General features: G+C 48.5%; 1 protein-coding gene across 1 annotated transcript in view; it reads right to left on the bottom strand.

The window, feature by feature from the left end:
- Positions 1-3,237: 3,237 nt before the first annotated feature.
- Positions 3,238-18,976, bottom strand: part of Otoa (otoancorin) — a 55,180-nt gene continuing 39,441 nt past the window's right edge. Inside the window, 6 exon segments of the mRNA XM_048332436.1 lie at positions 3,238-3,474; positions 6,393-6,588; positions 8,839-8,936; positions 9,662-9,798; positions 10,538-10,680; positions 16,563-16,718. Coding sequence (XP_048188393.1) covers positions 3,404-3,474; positions 6,393-6,588; positions 8,839-8,936; positions 9,662-9,798; positions 10,538-10,680; positions 16,563-16,718 — 801 coding nt within the window. The 3' untranslated portion in view covers positions 3,238-3,403.

Raw genomic sequence — 18,976 nt, 5'->3', positions numbered from 1 at the left:
TAGAAGGGGAGAGAGAGAACATAATTCTACAATAGTCACACCTTCAGCAGTCCCCATTTTACAATCACATTATGTCATCGTTGTCATTAACATTTAAGTCTAGATTTAACCTATGAGCAAAAACATAGGATAGAAAATATGATATGCATAGACAATGGGATATTATTCAGCTGTAGAGAAGAAGGAAGTGATGTCATTTGTAGGAAAAGGTTTGGAACTGGAGATCATCAAGTGGAGGGCAAGCTCGGCAGGTGAGATTAAGGTCGTATCTCCTCATAACCAAGACAGGGGGAGAGGGGGAGGGGAGAAGTGGGGGGAACAGGCCAAGAAGGGCAAGGTGAGCCTGCAAGGCTCTCATGAAGCAAGAGTGGACAAAGAACTTTGAAAGTCAGAGAAATGCCATTATTTAATATTATCCTGTAATTCTAGCTCACAGCCTGTACCTTCCTTAAATACATTCATGCATGTGTGCACAGACACATGCACACACACACACACACACACACACACACACACAGTAGCAACTATAGCCTCTCTGGCAACACAACCCCTCACCACCAGCAGGCTGTGGCTGGTGGCCTGGGCACCAGGATTGAGAACTGGCCTGGAATCCATGGGCTGAGGTTTCAGGAAGACATGCACCTCCCCCTCCCCCAGGCCCCACCATCAAGCCAGGCTCAGTATCCACATGGGACCAAGATACCCGCTTTTGCATCAGCAAAAACGATCTAGCTGGGGTGACAGTCAAAATGTTTAACAACCAGGACGAGCCAGGTCCTGCCAGGTCCGGCCCAACCAGCATCAGGGCCAGCAGCACCTCAGAGTCGCCCTTCAAGTGACCTTGATCCCGCCACTGGACTGGACAGGCTTTGGGGGAAGATGGAGGCTGGCTTAGAAGCTGAGTGTGACTGGATCTGCATGTGACCTGAGTCCCCCTGGCAGATGAAGGACTGAGCATTTTAACAGGGGACCCCAGGGCCCCTCGTAGGGCATGAGCTGGATTTGTTTCCTGCCTCAGGCAATCACCAATTAGCTGCCTAGCGAGGCCAGTTGGCCTCGTGCCAGAGCCGGAGGCCTAGCAACTCACAGGATCTCTCTGATCTAACTTATTAGCCGAGTCAAATGCCCTGGTCCAGAGGGGCTGCACCCCGCAGAGATGATGAGGTCAGGGTTCAAATCCCTACTAGACAGAGCTCCTGGCCTCTCTGACTCACCCCGGGGCCTGGAGGCTTCCTCCTGCCCCCACTTTCTATAGCCTGGATGACGGGAGACAATTGAAGGACATCAGTGACGAAGACCATTGTTGCCTGAGCTGGCTTCATACTGCTCACTACACAGCGTTTGTGTCTCATCCTGTGTGTGTGTGTGTGTGTGTGTGTGTGTGTGTGTGTGTGTGTGTGTGTGTTCTGGGGCTTGAAACTCAGAGCCTCACACTCTCATTTGGGTTGCTTGGAGCTAGTCTCACAGACTTTTCGTCTTGAGGTGGTTCCCAAAGAGAGATCCTCCGATCTCAGCCTCCTGAGAAAGTAGGACTACCGGTGGGAGCCACCAGCGCTTGGCTCATCACCTCCTGACCACGGGTTTCTGACCCACCTTCCAATCATGTCTCCCATCTAGAATAACCTCACTGGCTCCCCTGAGGGCTACCTGCCAGGTGGCCGGCAGGGTCATAACTGTGTCGTTAGCTCATTTCTTCATCTGCAGGACACTAGCAGGGCAGGGCGGGGAGGACCAACTGTGAAAAACACATCCACTGCCACCTTCCTACTAGCATGAAAGAAAAGCCAATCAGACTGGGAATGACACACCTTCCACACTGCCGGTCTTCATCGTCCATCACAACCACCAGGGCCGCCAACAATCTACCAGCCTGCAATGCATATCCGTGTTTCTTTATAAAAGCCATCCACAGCCGGACACCAGGGGCTCACGCCTGTCATCCTAGCTACTCAGGAGGCTGAGATCTGAGGATCCCGGTTCAAAGCCAGCCCCGGCAGAAAAGTTCGTGAGACTCTTATCTCCAATTAATCACAGAAAAGACCTGAAGTGGTGCTGTAGCTCAAGGGGTAGAGTGCTAGCCTTGAGCAAAAGGAGTTTAGGAACCGTGCCCAGGCCCAGGACTGATTTAAAGAAATAAGCCATCCACTTCCTGTCAAAGACCATGGGTGATTTTCCTGTTTTATCAACAAAATGCAGCCTGTACTAAGTCAGGCACTGGTGGCTCAAGCCTGTAATCCTAACTCCTTAGGAGACTGAGATCCGAAGATAAAGGTTCAAAGCCTGCCCAGGCAGGAAAGTCTGCGAGACTCTTATCACAAATGAACCACCAGAGTCCAAAGTGCACTTGTGGCTCAAGTGGTAGAGTGCCAGCCTTGAGCAAAAGTGCTAAGAGACAATGAACAACCAGGCCCTGAGTTCAAACCTCAGTACTGGCAAACTCATGCTCAAAGAGAGGGAATGAGGATGGCAAGAGGACCTAGGAGGCCTCGCCCCACCCCAGGGGTTCATCCACCACTGTCCCTTGATCCTTTTGCCTAGTCTGGTTTTTGCCTGGCTGATTTCCTGAGGCCATCCTGGAAATTTCCAGAAGTAACTTCATTCCAGAAGGATATGGCCAGGGGAGCTGAGTTTCCTGTGTCAGGATGCCATCTATAGCTAACATATCCGAATTACTTTTCATTTTAAATTCCACTGAGTCTCAAAGCACCTTAAAACCAGAAGGGCTATTCCCTACTCTCTCCCTCCCCTTCTCCCTAAAACGCTGAAATGTTTTGAAATGTTAACTGATCGCTCCACAGTCATTCATCCAGTTGATTCCCGAGGAAATAGAAAGCATCTGGAAAATGTATTTAAAAATTGATTTAATGTTGAGCCATGTTAAATGTTTTAATTTCCGAGCAATGCAGTGCCCACCACAACATCAATTAGTCCCAGTAATCAGGCAAGAATATTGGCTTTTGTTGAGAGATTCATTTATTTCAACTCTGCTAAGTATGGAGGCAAGAAAAAGGCAGTGCTGCCTGGATCACCACAGAGGTGAAACTAAGCCAGGGAGAAGCCAGATCCGGCCCTGGCTGAAAGGGGCCTTTTCCTGCATCTATCTCTTGCCCTCCTCCTCCTCCTCCCTCCCCCTCCCCCTACCTCCTCCTCTTCTTCTCTTCTCTCTCTCAAACCAGAAAACAAGAGCTCAAAATATGACAGAAGGGGTGGGATACCATACTAGAGACATAGGCTGATATTTGCAAGGTCATTTTTAATTATTGTTTACATTACATACTTTTTACATATCAAGGCCCCAGGGTCTTCCTGCCTAGTTCAGCTTCTGAGCCCAGCTAAGAGTCTGCCATCATCTGAAGCCTTGGCCACCTTTTCAGGACACAGAAAAGTAGCATGCTGAAGCTGTTCAACACCAGGGCTCGGCCATTAGCAGCAGCAGGGGACAGGCAAGCCGGAGACACCAGGGGGATCTGGCTCCTGAAAGCAAACACGGAGTCAGCGGAAGGGTGGGGTGGACGCCGTGCCCAGCCCCCCTCCCGCCACACCCTTCGTCTGGGGTGTCTCCTGGTGCTTCCTTTAGGTGGGGACCCTTTCTCCCAGGGGACCTGGGCAAGTGGAGCGAGGTGCAAATCATGACACTCGCTTTGCTTAAAATGTGAAACATCTGGATGGTCCCTGGTGGGTCTGACTTGGTCTGGAGGAGGCTGAGCGCTTGCTCTCTTTGTTGTCATTTTGTGTTTTCTTGTGTTGGGTTTGGGGTTTTGTTTTGAGGGGAGCTGGTCCTCAGCTGGAACTCAGAACCTCATGTTCTCCCTTGGCTTAGTCACTCAAGGCTGGCACTCTCTACTTTCAGCTTTTTGCTGGTTCACTGGCGATCAGCATCTCATGGACTTTCCTGCCCTGGCTGGCTTTGAACCTCGATCCTCAACTCTCAGCCTCCTGAGTAGCTAAGGTGGCAGGAGCGAGCCACTGCTGGCACCCACCACATCAGGAATTTCCATTTTAAGCCTCACTTCACGATGATGAGGATAATGAAGCAATTTAAGAAGCAAGAGCTGAGGGGCTCAGCCTAGGGAAGCATCTCCCACAGGCGGGGGGGGGGGGGCTGGGAGCAGACCCCTGGGACCTTGTCCTGGCCATTTCCTGACACTGTTGGTCCAGGAAAAACTATCTCCACCTCTGCAGGGGTTCTGAGAACATCTAACCAATTTACAAGTGCGTGCACCTGCGAGGTAGCTAATTCTCTAGGAAGAGTTCATCCAAGAGACTCAAAACAAATACAAATTAGCTAGATTTGTTGGCTATACCATTGTTTGTAACAGCCACAAAACATAACTAACTAAACTAAAACAAAATAGTAATGGAAGTGCCATCTATAGAATCTGTTAACACACTATAGTGCGTGACCCCAACGCTAGCAGAAGCCCAGCTCCAGGCAGGAGTATGGGGCCAGCTCCAGATTGTACCCCTGGATAAAAAACACAGGGTACAGAACAGATGGGGGGAAAGCTCTGGGCCGTGGAGAAAAAGATTTCATTTCTTAACTTTTCAGACCTTATGTATCCTCGGTGGTGTGTATTTATCTGTCCTTCCAAAAGACCATGTGTGCATTGTACTTCTGTGTCAAGTTAATAATAACTCACTGAATCAATCTTGGTGGGAGGCATGGTAGAGGTGGCAAAAGATAAATGGCAGGATGGTCAGGTCGAGTCAGGGTAGAAGGAAGGAAGGGAGGGAGGCCTTAGTCATGGCCTCGATCTCTTTCCTCTCCTCTCCTCCTGCTCGCTCACTGGCTATGTATAAAGACCACATCTGGGGAAGGGGTCCTGACCCCCCCACACACACCCGCTGCCCCAAGCTTGTCCAGATGGGTACCTGTGTGCGTCACTGTCACCTGGGTATGTCATCTCTCTCCCCTACACGGGACCCACTGAGTTCAGAGGACAGGACGGGGGTCAAACTGGCCTCCAACCCATGTCCCCCAAGATTCCAGCCCTATGACACATTCCAAGGGTTTCTCACAGAAGACAGGAGTTGGTGCCGAGCTGGTTTGATGACCATGGCTCTGTAATAGAGTTTGAAGTTTGGTACTGATATTCCTCCAACACTGCTCTTCCTGCTAAGGGTAGTTTTTGCTGTTCTGGGTCTTTGGTTATTCTGAATGAATTTCTGGATTGTGTTCTCCATTTCATTGAAAAGTGTTGTTGGGATTTTGATGGGTATTGCATTGAATTTGTAAATAGCTTTGGGCAGTAGTGCCATGTCCACGATGTTAATTCTTCTAATCCATGAGCATGGAAGGTTTTTCCATTTCCTTAAATTTGCTTTAATTTCTTTTTTCAGATTTTAAAGTTTTTACAATAGAGATCCTTCATATCTTTGGTTAAATTAATTCCTAGGTACATTTAAAGCTATTAACAATGGAGTTGCTTTCCTGATTTCAGTATCGATTTTTCATTGTTGGCACACAGAAAAGCTACTGCTTTTTTTTTTTTTTTCCTGGCCCATGGGGCTTGAACTCAGGGCTTGGCACTGCCCCTGAGCCTCTCTGTGCTCAAGGCTAGTCCTCTACCACTTGAGCCACAGCGCCACTTCCAGCTTTTTCTGAGTAGTTTATTGGAGATAAGAGTCTCACAGACTTTTCTCCCCAGGCTTGCTTCCAATCGCGCTCCTCATATCTCAGCCTCCTGAGCAGCTAGGATGACAGGTGTGAGCCACAGGCACCCAGCAAGTTCTGATTTTTGTGGTTTGATTTTATATCCTGCTACTTTGCCAAAGTTTGGATCCGCTCAAGTAACTTGGGAGAGGAATCCATAGAGTTCTTTAAATACATAGTCAGGTCATCTGCAAAGAGGGAGTTTTTCTTTCCCTATTTGGATTCTTTTAGGTTTGTCTCTTGCCAGAGACAGACAGACAGAGCCAGGGCCAGAGCCAGGAGCCTGGACGCTGGGGAAAGAGCTGGAAAGGGCAGGACCGGCAGCCACACCCAAGTCCCCATCCAGCCGGGCTCCCTGGGAAGGGGTCTTCCAGGTCTGATCCGAAGAGACCCAACCGGTCCTGCCTCCGCTCCGCCGGCCCCAGCCCCCCACCGTCCCCCACCCCACCCCCTGCCAGTTCCGCCCCCCCCCCCCCCCCCGCGTCCTCCGCTCTCCAGTGACTGAGCAGGGGGACGGGGGCGCGGAGCCCCGGGAAGCTCCGATCGGATCCATTCTGGGGGGACAGCTGAGCATACTGAGGGGGCTGCTAGGGGCCTTTGGGCTCCTCGCGGGGTGCAGATCTCCGCCCTAAATCTCTGGCCTTTCCCAGCTGGGCGGTCCGGGCGAGGGGTGGGGAGGGGGTGGGGAGGGGGGCGGTGTCCACCCGGGGGAGCCCCGAGGGCGGGGGTCGCGGCCCACCTGGGGGAACCCCGGAGGGCGGGGGGCGGCCCGGGCCCGCGCTGGCGGGCGCCTCCGGCCGGCCGCGGATCCCGGCGCCATCTAGCGCCCGCTCGAGGCTCTGCAGCTGCGGCGCGCCGAGCCGCCTGCGCTGGGCCGGGGTCACCGCGGCCGCGTTCTCGGGGCCCAGGGCGGCGATCTGGGCCGGCGACAGCTCCTGCGGGAAGGAGGGCGGCGGGCTCAGCGGGAAGGGCTCGGCGGGAAGGGCTCCCCACCACCCCGGGCGTCCTGCGCCCCGGCACCCGGCCCTGCCCGCGGTACCATGCGCCCGTGGGTGCGCCTTTTTCTGGGTGCCAAGCCTGGGCGCTGTCTCTGAACTCTTTTTGCTCAAGGCCGATGGTGCTCTACCACCCCAGCCACAACCCCACCTCCCGGCTCGTTCGTGGTTATTTAGAGATCAGTGTCTCAGACTTTCCCGTTCAGGGTGGCTTTGAACTGTGATCATCAGATCTCAGCCTGAGTCACCAGGATTACAAATGTATTTAAACATGGGAAACGGGCTCAAGGGCATTCTCAAACATGGAACTTGTAGGCCTTCATAGAAGACAAAGAAAAATTCCCACAAGAGACAACATCAGAACCCCAGGCTTCTTATAAAATGATAAGGTGTTGAGGAATTTCCAAAGCAAGACAATTGCGCTCCACATTGAGGCCTTTGCCTAAATCTTAAAGTACAGCCATGGGGCTCTCACTCTGACAAGACCTCTTGGCCCTTCAAGCCCTCCACCAGAGGTCTAACAGAGAGAAGAGGGAATTATCCTGGATGCGGAGGACCTAAATCTGAGCCCCAGCCTGGCAATGTGCTAGCTGTATGACGCCAGGCACCGTGACATAACCTCTCTGGGCTTTTGCACTGGCTGTGGGATGCCTCTGAGGGCTCCCCTCCTATGCCAGTTCTGATCCTGTGGTGTGACCCCATGAACACTGTGTTTAGTGTTTAGATCCCTCCTAGGGATCAGAGGAAGGAAGTGCAGTGATCCATTGGTAATGTCTGCTGTGGACAGCAAAAGTGGGGTAGTTGGTCTCATATAGTGTCTTCAAGGACTCTGAACAAGAGGTTTCCTTGAGTCACTCAGCTTCAAAGGACTTGGTAACTATTTCCAGATGGGATGGCAGCGTTCTGCCTTATTTTTTCTGCTATATTGTTTTCTTGGAGGTACTAGGAGTTTGAACACAGAGACTTGCCCCTTTTTTAACCAAAGGTTAAGACAAACTTGCTTATTGAATTGATGTGACAGTATTTATAATCTATTGCAATTAGTGTGACTTGTCACCTATTTCTTCACAAAATGCAGTAATATGTTTGCTTACAATTGCTATATTGAATGCTGCTGGAGGTGTTAGATACTGTACTGTATGCAAAATGGTCTTCTCAAAGCCTAAAACTTTTTTTGTCGGATGTGGGGCTTGAACTTGGGGCCTGAACACTCTCCTTAAGTCTCTTTGTACTCAAGGCTAGCACTCTATCATTTGAACCATAGCATCACTTCTGGTCGTTGAGTGGTTAATTGGAGGTAAGAGTCCCTCTGAGAGTTTCCTGCCCAGGCTGGCTTCCAACTGCAATCCTCAGATCTCAGCCTCCTTTGTAGCCAGGGTTACAGCCATAAGCCACCAGCGCCCAGCTGGCCTGAAACAACTTAACTCTAAAATAGATCTATCCCCAAGGGGGTTTATGAGCCCATCACAACTAGTAACAACTGTAACTAGGAAATCAGTGCCACTTTTTATGAAGAGAGGGTAGCTATAAAAATAATTAGATCACAAATTAAATGTTTTACATTGGGTGGGTGCGTGTGTGTGTGTTGCACACGCTGGTACTGGGGCTTGAACTCAGGGCCTGGCCACTATCCCTTAGCTTTTTTCCTGAAAGCTGGTCCTCTACCTCTTGAACCACACCTCGCTTCCAGCTTTGTGGTGGCTAGTTGGAGATAAGAGTCTCATGGGTCACATTGTCCAAAAGAAAATGTATTATTTGCCTGACTTATGTAACTAACCCCTCTGTTTTCAGTATTTGGGGAGGAGGAGGAGGAGAAGGAAGAGGAGGAGGAGGAGGAGGAGGAGGAGGAGGAGGAGGAGGAGGAGGAGGAGGAGGAGGAGGAGGAGGAGGAGGAGGAACAGCCTAGCGCTACTGGCTCACACCTGTAACCCTAGCTACTCAGAAGGCTGAGATCTGAGGATCACAGTTCAAAGCTAGCCCAGGGCAGGAAGGTCCATGAGACTTTTATCTCCAATAAACTACTCAGAAAAGGCCAGTGTAGCTCTGTGGCTCAGGTGGTATAGCGCTAGCTTTGAGCCAAAGAAGCTCCCAGCGTGTGCGCACGCGCACACACACACACACACACACACACACACACACACACACACAGTCTCATGGACAGCCTTGTTTCCCGCGAGGAACTGGACCTACTTGGAACAGCTCAGCAGGAAGGCTCCGTATGGCTGATGGCTGGAAATACGGCATCAGATCCTCTTGGAGCCCTCGGAGCTCTTCCTTAGACAAAGCAGCTGGGGGGAAAAGCCAGAGGATTCAGGTCAAGTCACTCCACCTTCTTTGTTCATGGTGCTGTAGAACAGACAGCTCTGTGGGACTCAAGCAAGCATCATCCCTTCTAAAAGGCCTGGAGACCCACATTGCCGACTCAAGTTCAGTCAAACTCCTCACTGAGCTCCCATGGTGAAAGGAGGCTCCACTCCCACACTCTGAGATTGTGGCTCAATCTATTTAGGAACCAATTACAGCCCATTCTATGCCAGTGTACAAGGACCCACCAGAAGATCTTGTTTAAAAGGCAGAACTGTAGCACCAGTGGCTCATGCCTGTAATCACAGTTACTCAGGAGGCTGAGATCTAAGGATCGTGGTCCAAAGCCAGCCCAAGCAGGAAAGTCTTTGAGATGCCAGTTATCTATGAGACTCTCCAGTTAACTACCCAAAAGCTGAAAGTGGAGTTTTGGCTCAAGTAGTAGAGCACTAGCCTTGAATGAAAAAAGCTAACAGAGAACATGAGACCCTGAGTCCAAGCCCCAGTACCTACACATACACACACGCATGCATGCACGCAGGCACACTTGTGATATTGTGAAACTTTCCTTTGCAAGTTCAAGTCATGAAGTCCATAGGTGCTTACTACACACAGCCAAGCACGGCTGCTTAGTTTTGTGGGGGTTTTTCACTTTGCTCCCAGATCTAGGCACAGGAAGGAGATGGAGTGTATGTCCTACACCTCGTACCTGCAATGGTCCCGAGCTCCTGCAGAACCGAGCTGGTCCATTCATCCGGGCCACCAAACACAACTTCTGCCTTTGTCTTAAACTCAGCCAAGACAGAGCTACTGCAGAGCAGCGTCCCAATTGTGGCCACCACCATGCTGGTTTAAGAAGGCGAGATAAGGGAAGCAGGGACATGGTCCAAAAAAAGAAATAGACTCATTACTTGACTAACGTAACTGTAACCCCTCTAAACATCACCTTTATAATAACAATACAAATAATTCAAAGGAGAGATATGTTGTAAACTTGGGTACACTCCATCCAAAAACAAATGCGCAGGTAGCTAGTCTCAGCACCACACCGGTCCAACTTAGTCCACTCCTGATTTTACCCAAAGAGGCAAAGCATGAGAAAGTGAAACATGGATGGATGGATGGATAGACAGACAGATGTTGGGTAGGTGAGTGGATGGGTTGATGGTAGATGGTTTAGTGGATGGATGGATGAATGGACAGATGAATGGTAGTATGGATGGATGATGGATGAATGATAGGTGGGTGAATGGAAGATAAGTGGGCAGATAGATAATGGGTGAATGACATAAGGATGGGAGATGGGTTGGTGGGTGGATGGATGATGGATGGATGGTAGACAGGTTGACGGTTAGATAAATGGATGGATAGATTGGTGGATGGATGGATGATGGATGGGTGGATGGATGATGGGTAGATATATGGATAGTAGATGGGTGGACGAATAGATGGATAAATAGATAAATGGGTGGATGATGGATGGGTAGATGACAGATGGATGACGGATGGATGGATGGATGGGTGCATTGATGGATGGATGGGTGATTGGGTCATTGGCCATTCTGAACAGTAGCATTTTACTTACCTGAATTCTGAGATCTTTATAAGTGAAATTTCAGTGCTGTTCATGGCACACAGGATGGTACCAAGCCCCACTAAATGAAAGCTCTTCAGATCCTGGATGCCACAGCCCGAATCCTCCAGGAATGCCTTCAGAATGGAGCGAGCCTATGAAAAAATCAGGATGAGTGCTAGCTTCTCCCCTTCAGAAACTTGTAGGCCCTCTGGTAACTAAAACTTTCAGGTTCTGCATCAGGATGGGGATGTTTCAAGCATCTGTTTCCTTACCTTTCCAGCAAAGCTTTACCATTTCCTGCCACTCCACCTTTCCTCAGACCAGCCCTACCTCCAAAAGGTCTGTGCAGAGTTCAGTCGCCCTGACATTTTAGTGCAGTTCCAGTATCATCTTCTGTGTCACTGATCACAATTTCCAAACGTCTCACCTTGATCACTCCCTGATGTGTGTATCTGCAGTAGATTTCCAGACATGAGGAGCAGGCCAAGCTCCTTCACTGGGCTCCAGGGCTGCTCCACACCGCCAGTCCAAGAAGGACTGTGTGAAGAGGGAATGCACGAGTGAATGAGTGTGATCTAAAAGAGTCACAATGCCTGCTTTTTCCACACAGCTCTGTGTGTCTGTGTGTGCACATGCGTGTGTGTGTTCCAGTCTTGGGGCATGAACTCAGGACCAGGATGCTCTCTCCCTAAATCTTAGTAGTCTGGAGCCCTACCCTTTGGGCCCCAGCTCCACTTCTGGATTTTTGCTGGTTGATTGTAGATAAGAGTCCCACAGACTTTTCCTTCCTGGGCTAGCCTTGAACCTGTATCTTCAGATCTCAGCCTCCTGACTAACTAGGATTATAGGCATGGCCACCGATGCCCAGCCACCGCTTTATTTCTGTCCTTTCACAAAAGAGACTGGCTTCAGGGAGAAAGAATTGCAACATTTATGCAGATCAGACTAGTCACGGTCAAGTTGCCTTCGCTGAGTACAAAGCTCAGAGCTTCTCTGGGCATTTCAGCTTTGGCTCAGATGTCAGTGAATGAGGAGGCACATCCAAAATAATTCTGGTCAACATATACTGAATGCTTACCGGGATGCTGGACTATTTGGACAACTTGATACACACTGTCTCGTCTAATCCTCATCACAATTTGATTAGCTAAATATGAATATTATCCCTCTTTCACAGACGAACAACTGAACCACAGAGAGAGGAAGTAAGTCAATGTCACAATGTGAGAAAAAGACAGTCTGTTGAGCACTGGTAGCTCATGCTTGTAATCCTAACTCATCAGGAGGCTGAGGTCTGAGGATTACAGTTTCAAGCCACCCTGGGCAGGAAAGTTCATGAGACTTTTATCTCTGATTAACCAGCAAAAAAGTCTGAAGAGCAGATGTAACTCAAGTTAGTAGAGTGCAAGCCTTGTAATGCCCAGGTCCTGAGTTCAAGTAATGGTAAAAGAAGGGAGGGAGGGAGGGAGGGAGGGAGGGAGGGAGGGAAGGAAGGAGGGAGGGCAAAGAAGCAGAGAAGGAAAGAAAGAGAAAAGAAAAGAAAAAGAAAGAAGGAAGGAAAGGGAAGGGAATGAAAGGAAAGGAAAGGAGGAAGGAAAGAGAAGGGAAGGAGGAAGGGAAACAAGAAAGAGAAGGAAAGGGAAAGGGGGTAGGGAGAAAGAAAACTAAACCGTTGGACCTCAGAGTCTGTACTCAGCCAGTGAGCAAGTCTGGCTACGGGGAAAAGATGGAGATACAAGTTTTCTCATTCAGTCACTAGTTGACTCACAGTAATTTGTGCTCCCCATATTAGAAGGCATGTCTATTTGAACACGAAAGTGCAAAATTACAACTCAAATCAAATAACTTTGAAGATATAGGGTATTAAATTGTTCTTGCTATTAGGACCCAGAAAATGAACTACTCAGCCTGCAAGATGATAAGTCAAAACGTGGCTCTAGAATGGCCGCACCAGCGCATACGTAATGATTCCAAGGCAATTAATACCAATGCTTTTAGGCAATATTAACCAGTGAAAAATGAGTAGCTGGAAGATTTCAATCTCTCTGTTCATCTCTCGAGATTCTGTAATAGTCCCCCCGCCTTTATATTGGTTTTTAAGCTGAACTATTTGTTAATATAGTTCCTCCAGGTCTGACTATTAATCTGAAAACATGCATTTAAAGGTTTGATTGGGAGCTGAAGTTGAGAAGCTGACTGCAAATGATATATGCAAATGTTAGAGTTTTCATATCCTCTCCCACATATTGATCAATCTCACTGCCATCCTTGGAAATTAAAATGGGTGCAAAAGGGAAAGCGATTCTCTAGTTTGCAAGTTGGATGTATTTTTTTCTATTTCTTCAAGACGGCAAATGGAATCATTTTAATATATATCAGAAGTGTGATGCGGTTACTTCTCAAGCTAGTCAAAACTAGTTTCAGAGTCACAGAACCACAAGATTATAGTGTCTGAGTGCAAGGATTTCTGTTCACTGGGGTTCAATCTCTCATCTTGCAAGAAACTAACCTAGCTAGGTAACCCAGTCAGGCCTTTCACATGAAGATGGAAGTGGGTAACTTGAGGAGACGGGTGAGGTCAGAAGAGATGATGGAGAATGAAAGGGGTGACACTGGTCTAGATGCATCGCACTCAGAACTTGACTTAGGGAATTGGAGACTCTTTGTACAACTACTTATAATAATTTTTAAAATAACTTTTAATAATTTTTTAATTTGCAAAACAATAAGATGCCATCAAAAATTCAAAAGACTCATTGTACTCATGAACAGAAATGTTGAGTTGTAAAACTCCTTAAAGATGGTAGCAATAACAGCCAGATGCTGGTGGATCACACTTGTCATCCTATCTACTCAGGAGGCTGAGATCTGAGAAGCAAGGTTTGCAGCCAGCCTGTGAGGCTCTTATTTCCAATAAACTGCCTCAAAAAAGGCAGAAGTGGCTGGGAGACCTTTAGGCGGGGCCATCCACCTCTTCAGACTCCAGAATTGTAAGTTAAATAAACTATTCTTTCTCAATAAAAAAAAAGGCAGAAGTGGAGCTATGGCTCAAGTGCAGAGCACTAGACTTGAGCAAAACAAGCCCAAGAACAGTGCAACAGCCCCAAGAATGGTAAAAAAGAAAAAAGAAAGTTAAGAACAAAGCTCACCCTGCCAGCAGTCCAGTGGACTACATTCACCACACATCTCTCCCAATAAAAGCAGCTGGGATTCAGGGAGAATTTCACTAGCCCATGAACAATTAATGGCCACAGGACTGCGAAAGATTAATAGCCACCATCATGGGTTATGGTCCCCATAAATAACTGAAAACCTGAACAAAGTCCATGAAGTATCTATATTAAACAGTGGGCCACGGAATGCACCCTGTGCTGACCTTGAAAGGACAAAATGGGAGGCAAACCCTAAACATGTCCTTGCTGACTGCCTGGAGTCTCCTCCCAGGTCACAGAGCAAGAGAGAGACTGGAACAAGCCCAGGGTTCAGGGGCCAGAGGACAGACACCCAGGGCAGAATTTCACCGCACACAAACATGGTAAATCATTCCTCCTCACCACTCACCGCAACACTTCCCAAGCAACAAGAGACCTCCACTGGCCCTCTAAGATCAGAATGCTTAAGCATTAATACATTCAATAAATATTTATTACGTGATAAAAACATGCACGTCTAACCATATATATTTTTTAACAAAAAATATGCACTAGTAGTCATCTTTTATAGATACACTTTCTGTGTTTGGGCTCTATTCTAAATCAGCATAAATATCACCAGTAGCTCCCAAAGAAATAAAATCAAACTCTTAGTATGTTGTCTTTCCAGCTGGGTACCAATGGCTCACACCTGTCATCCTAGCTACGGTGAAATTCTGCCCTGGTGTGGGGATCGCAGTTCAAACCCAGCCCAGGCAGGAAAGTCTATGACACGCTTATCTCCAATTAACCACCAGAAAACTGGAAGAGGTGCTATGGTTCAAAGTGGTAGAGCACTAGCCTTGAGCAAAAGAACTCAGGGACTACGCCCAGGTAGCTAGTTCAAGCCCCACAACTGAACGGGGCAGGGGGGACAACAATAACAATGTTCTTTTTCCAACAGTCTCAGAGTAATGCTCATCTACATTTTTCTATAAATAAATACACAAAAAAGGGAAGGAGGGAGGGGGCGGGGAGGAAGGGAGGAAGGGAGGGAGGAAGAGAGAGGTCTAAATTCAGAGGCCAGAACACCTATCATTTGCGAGATAAAGAACTAGAGAGAAGGAAATTACACAGAGAAAATTCTAAGAAACTACAAAGCCTCTACTTGAGTTCCAAGTCCTAATTTACACAAGAAGTGAAACTGCAGACAACCATGGGAGAGTCCTGGAGAAGTGGCACGTACAGACAAGGAGACTGGGCGGGGGAGCAGGGGCAGCAGGAGGGAGAAGGGAGAATAGGAGAGAAAATAGGCAGGGAGGGGGCTGACTGTGATTCAAACACAATATATACACACATATGGAAGTGTCATAATGAAACCTAGTATAAAACGTGCGAAGTCATGGGCTGGGACTGTGGCTTAGTGGTAGAGTGTTTGCCTAGCAAGCATGAAGCCCTGGGTTCAATTCCTCAGCACCACATATACAGAAAACGCCAGAAGTGGCACTGTGGCTCAAGTGGTAGAGTGCTACGCCTGGGCACAGAGAGGCTCAGGGACAGTGCTCAGGCCCTGAATTTAAGCCCCAGGACCAGAAAAAAAAAAAAAAGTGAGAAGGCAACCACGTGGTAGTGACTCACAAGCCTAGCTACTCAAGAGGATGAGATCTGAGGATCATGGTTCAAAGCCAGCTTGGGTAGGAAAATCCATGAAACTCTTATCTCCAATGAGCCACCAGAAAACTGGAAGTGGTGCTGTGGCTCAAGTGGTAGAGCGCTAGCCTTGAGTGAGAAAGTTCTGGGAGCCGAATGCCAGTGGCTCATGCCTGTAGTCCTAGCTACTCAGAAGGCTAAGATCTGAGCATTGCAGGTCAAAGCCAGCCCATGCAGGAAAGTTCATGAGACTTTTATCTCCAATTAACCACCAGAAAATCAGAAGTGTGTGGCTCAGGGTAGAGCATTAGCACCCAGGCCTTGAGTTCAAGTCCCATGACCAACAAAAAATAAAGAAAGGGGGCTGGGAATGTGGCCTAGTGGCAAGAGTGCTTGCCTCCTACACTTGAAGCTCTCGGTTCAATTCCCCAGCACCACATATATGGAAAACGGCCAGAAGGGGCGCTGTGGCTCAGGTGGCAGAGTGCTAGCCTTGAGTGGGAAGAAGCCAGGGACAGTGCTCAGGCCCTGAGTCCAAGGCCCAGGACTGGCCAAATAAAAGGAAGGAAGGAAGGGAGGGAGGGAGGGAGGGAGGGAGGGAGGGAGGGAGGGAGGGAAGGAAGGAAGGAAGGAAGGAAGGAAGGAAGGAAGGAAGGAAGGAAGGAAGGAAGGAAGGAAGGAAGGAAGGAAGGGAGAAAGAAAGAAAGAAAGAAAGAAAGAAAGAAAGAAAGAAAGAAAGAAAGAAAGAAAGAAAGAAAGAAAGAAAGAAAGAAAGAAAGAGAGGGAAGGAAGGAAGGAAGGAAGGAAGGAAGGAAGGAAGGAAGGAAGGAAGGAAGGGAGAAAGAAAGAGAAAAGAAGGAAGGAAGGGGAGAGAGAGAGAGAGAGAGAGAGAAGAAGAAGAAGAAGAAGAAGAAGAAGAAGAAGAAGAAGAAGAAGAAGAAGAAGAAGAAGAAGAAGAAGAAGGAGCCCCAAAAGAAAAACATCAACCTGACTTAAAAATAGCTGAAAAATCAAAAAACCAACTGAAGGAATATAACTAAGTCCAATCACTCAGCAATGTAAACTTTAGCCAAAATTACTATGCTTTGCATAATAAGCCAGAAAATATGACTCCAAGCTAGAAGACCAATCAGTCCTTAGACTCACGGGCGCCATTGCTGGTGAAGTGTAAGCAGCAATGAGCAATGTGACAAATCTCAAGGACAGAAGCAGAGGACAGGAGCTCCTGCGAGAGCCCCGGGGTGTCCACGCACCTGTCCCGGCGTCCACTCCGTCTGCTGGCCCAGGGAGGCCACCGTGTCCACGGAGCTCAGGTCCAGCTGCGCCAGCTCACTCTGGCTGAGGGCCAGCGCAGTGCGCCCCAGGGCGACGATGTGGTGCTCCCTCCAGTGCGCAGGCGCATCCCAGACCTGCGCATGAGAGGAAGTGGGTCACACAGGAGGGCTCGCCTGTGCTTACTGCCTCAGCGTTTGGGCCTGGTCCCCAGTCACACAGTCACAGCATTCCTCCGTGTGGCACTGCGGCCCAAGTGGTAGAGTGCTAGCCTTAGCAAAACGCTCAGGAACAGCACCAGGCCCTGAGTTCAAGCCCAGGACTGGCACCACAAAAAGAAAAATGGCGGGGCTGGGGATATGGCCTAGTGGCAAGAGTGCTTGCCTCTTATACATGAGGCCCTGGGTTCGATTCCCCAGCACCACATATACAGAAAACGGCCAGAAGTGGCACTGTGGCTCACGTGGCAGAGTGCTAGTCTTGAGCAAAAAGAAGCCAGGGACAGTGCTCAGGCCCAGAGTCCAAGCCCCAGGACTGGCCAAAAAAAAAAAAAAAGAAAAAAAAATGGGGCCTTTGGAAACCATGAGGACTCACAAGAATGCGAGACTACTACAAGGAAACAGCATAGATGAGAAATACCACCTACTATAAACTCTCATCATAGGCTCAGAATCCACCAGTGCCTTACACCCAGATGTCTGCATCCCAGGACCGAGAGACATTTCCATTCTAGCTGGGCTCCATGCCTGTAATCCTAGCTACGCGAGATTGAGACCTGAGGATCTTAGTTAAAAGTCAGCAGAAGCAGTAAAGTCTGTGAAACTCCTTTCTCCAGTTAACCACCAGAAAGCTGAAAGTGAGACTGCAGGCCCCAGTGGTAGAGAGCCAACCTTGAATGAAAAAGCCAAGAGACAGTACCCAGATCCTGAGTGCCAGCACACACATCAAAAAGCAAATTCTCTTCTTTCTAACTTATCCGGTGTGAGACATTTTCTTACAGTAGCCTGAAGAACAGAAAACAGACATAGAGCAAATCATTCATACATATGAAAAAGATAAATATTTGTTTTCTTCACAGAAGAGACATGAACAGGAAATGTAGGAAAGAAATAAACATGTAGGGAAAGGTTCACTGGCAGTCATAAAGAAATGGACATTAGGGGCTGGGGATATAGCCTAGTGGCAAGAGTGCCTGCCTCAGATACACGAGGCCCTAGGTTCGATTCCCCAGCACCACATATACAGAAAACGGCCAGAAGTGGCGCTGTGGCTCAAGTGGCAGAGTGCTAGCCTTGAGCGGGAAGAAGCCAGGGACAGTGCTCAGGCCCTGAGTCCAAGGCCCAGGACTGGCCAAAAAAAAAAAAAAAAGAAATGGACATTAAAAACAATTAAAGGGTCAGGCACCAGTGGCTCACATCTGTAATCTTCCTCTACTCAGGAGGAAGAGATCTGAGGATCATGGTTCAAAGCCAGCCCTAGCAAGAACTGAAGATATGTATCTCATCTCTAATTCACCAACAAAAAGCCAGAAGTGGAGCTGTGGAGCTCAAGTGGTAGAACACTAGCTTTGAGGGGGGAAAAAAAAGCTCAGGGACAGCACCCAGGACCTGAGTTCAAGTCCCAGGACCAACGCATAAAGAAAAAACAATTCAAGAGACCATGTTGGCTCTAGTATTGACAAGAGGTGAAAATAATTGTCTACTTCTGGCTTTTTGTTATTGGAGATAAGAGGCTCATGGACTTTCCTGCCCTGTCTGGCTTCAAACCACAGTCCTCAAATTTCAGCCTCCTGAGTAGCTAGGATTATAGGCGTGAGCCACCAATGCCTGGCTAGAATGGCCATATTGACCATTGGGAAGGGAACCTTCATTTGTTGAAGAGATTTAAATTGGTAAATGTCTTCGAAATGGTAATTTGAATATATTTATCAAAAGCTCTATTTCCAAGAAGGTGTGTGTGTGTGTGTGTGTGTGAGAGAGAGAGAGAGAGAGAGAGAGAGAGAGAGAGAGAGAGACGCACTAGTATTGAGGCTTGAACTCAGGGCCTCACACTCTTGCTTGGCTTTTTTGCTAAAGGCTGTCCTTCTACCACTTGAGCCACACTGCCATGTCTGGCTTTTTGGTGGTTAATTGGAGATAGGAGTCTCATGGACTTTACTGCCTGGGCTGGCTTTGGACCACGACCCTCAGATCTTGGCCTCCTGTGTAGCTAGGATGACAGGTGTGAACCACCCATGCCCAGCTTTCACTGGGAACTTTCTGCAGATGGCCAACACCACCGGGTCCTTTCCCCATGCCTTCCTGCCATGTCCGGGTGAATCTGCATAGGATGCTGAGAAAGCTGCAGTGGGCAAAGACTGCCTCTGCAGACAAGGAGCAAAAGGCAGGCCTTCTGC

Source organism: Perognathus longimembris, chromosome 23, assembly GCF_023159225.1.
Source record: "Perognathus longimembris pacificus isolate PPM17 chromosome 23, ASM2315922v1, whole genome shotgun sequence".
Classification (NCBI taxonomy): Eukaryota; Metazoa; Chordata; class Mammalia; order Rodentia; family Heteromyidae; genus Perognathus; species Perognathus longimembris.
The sequence above is the reverse complement of the archived record's forward strand: the minus strand, read 5'-3'. Positions and strand labels throughout refer to the sequence as shown.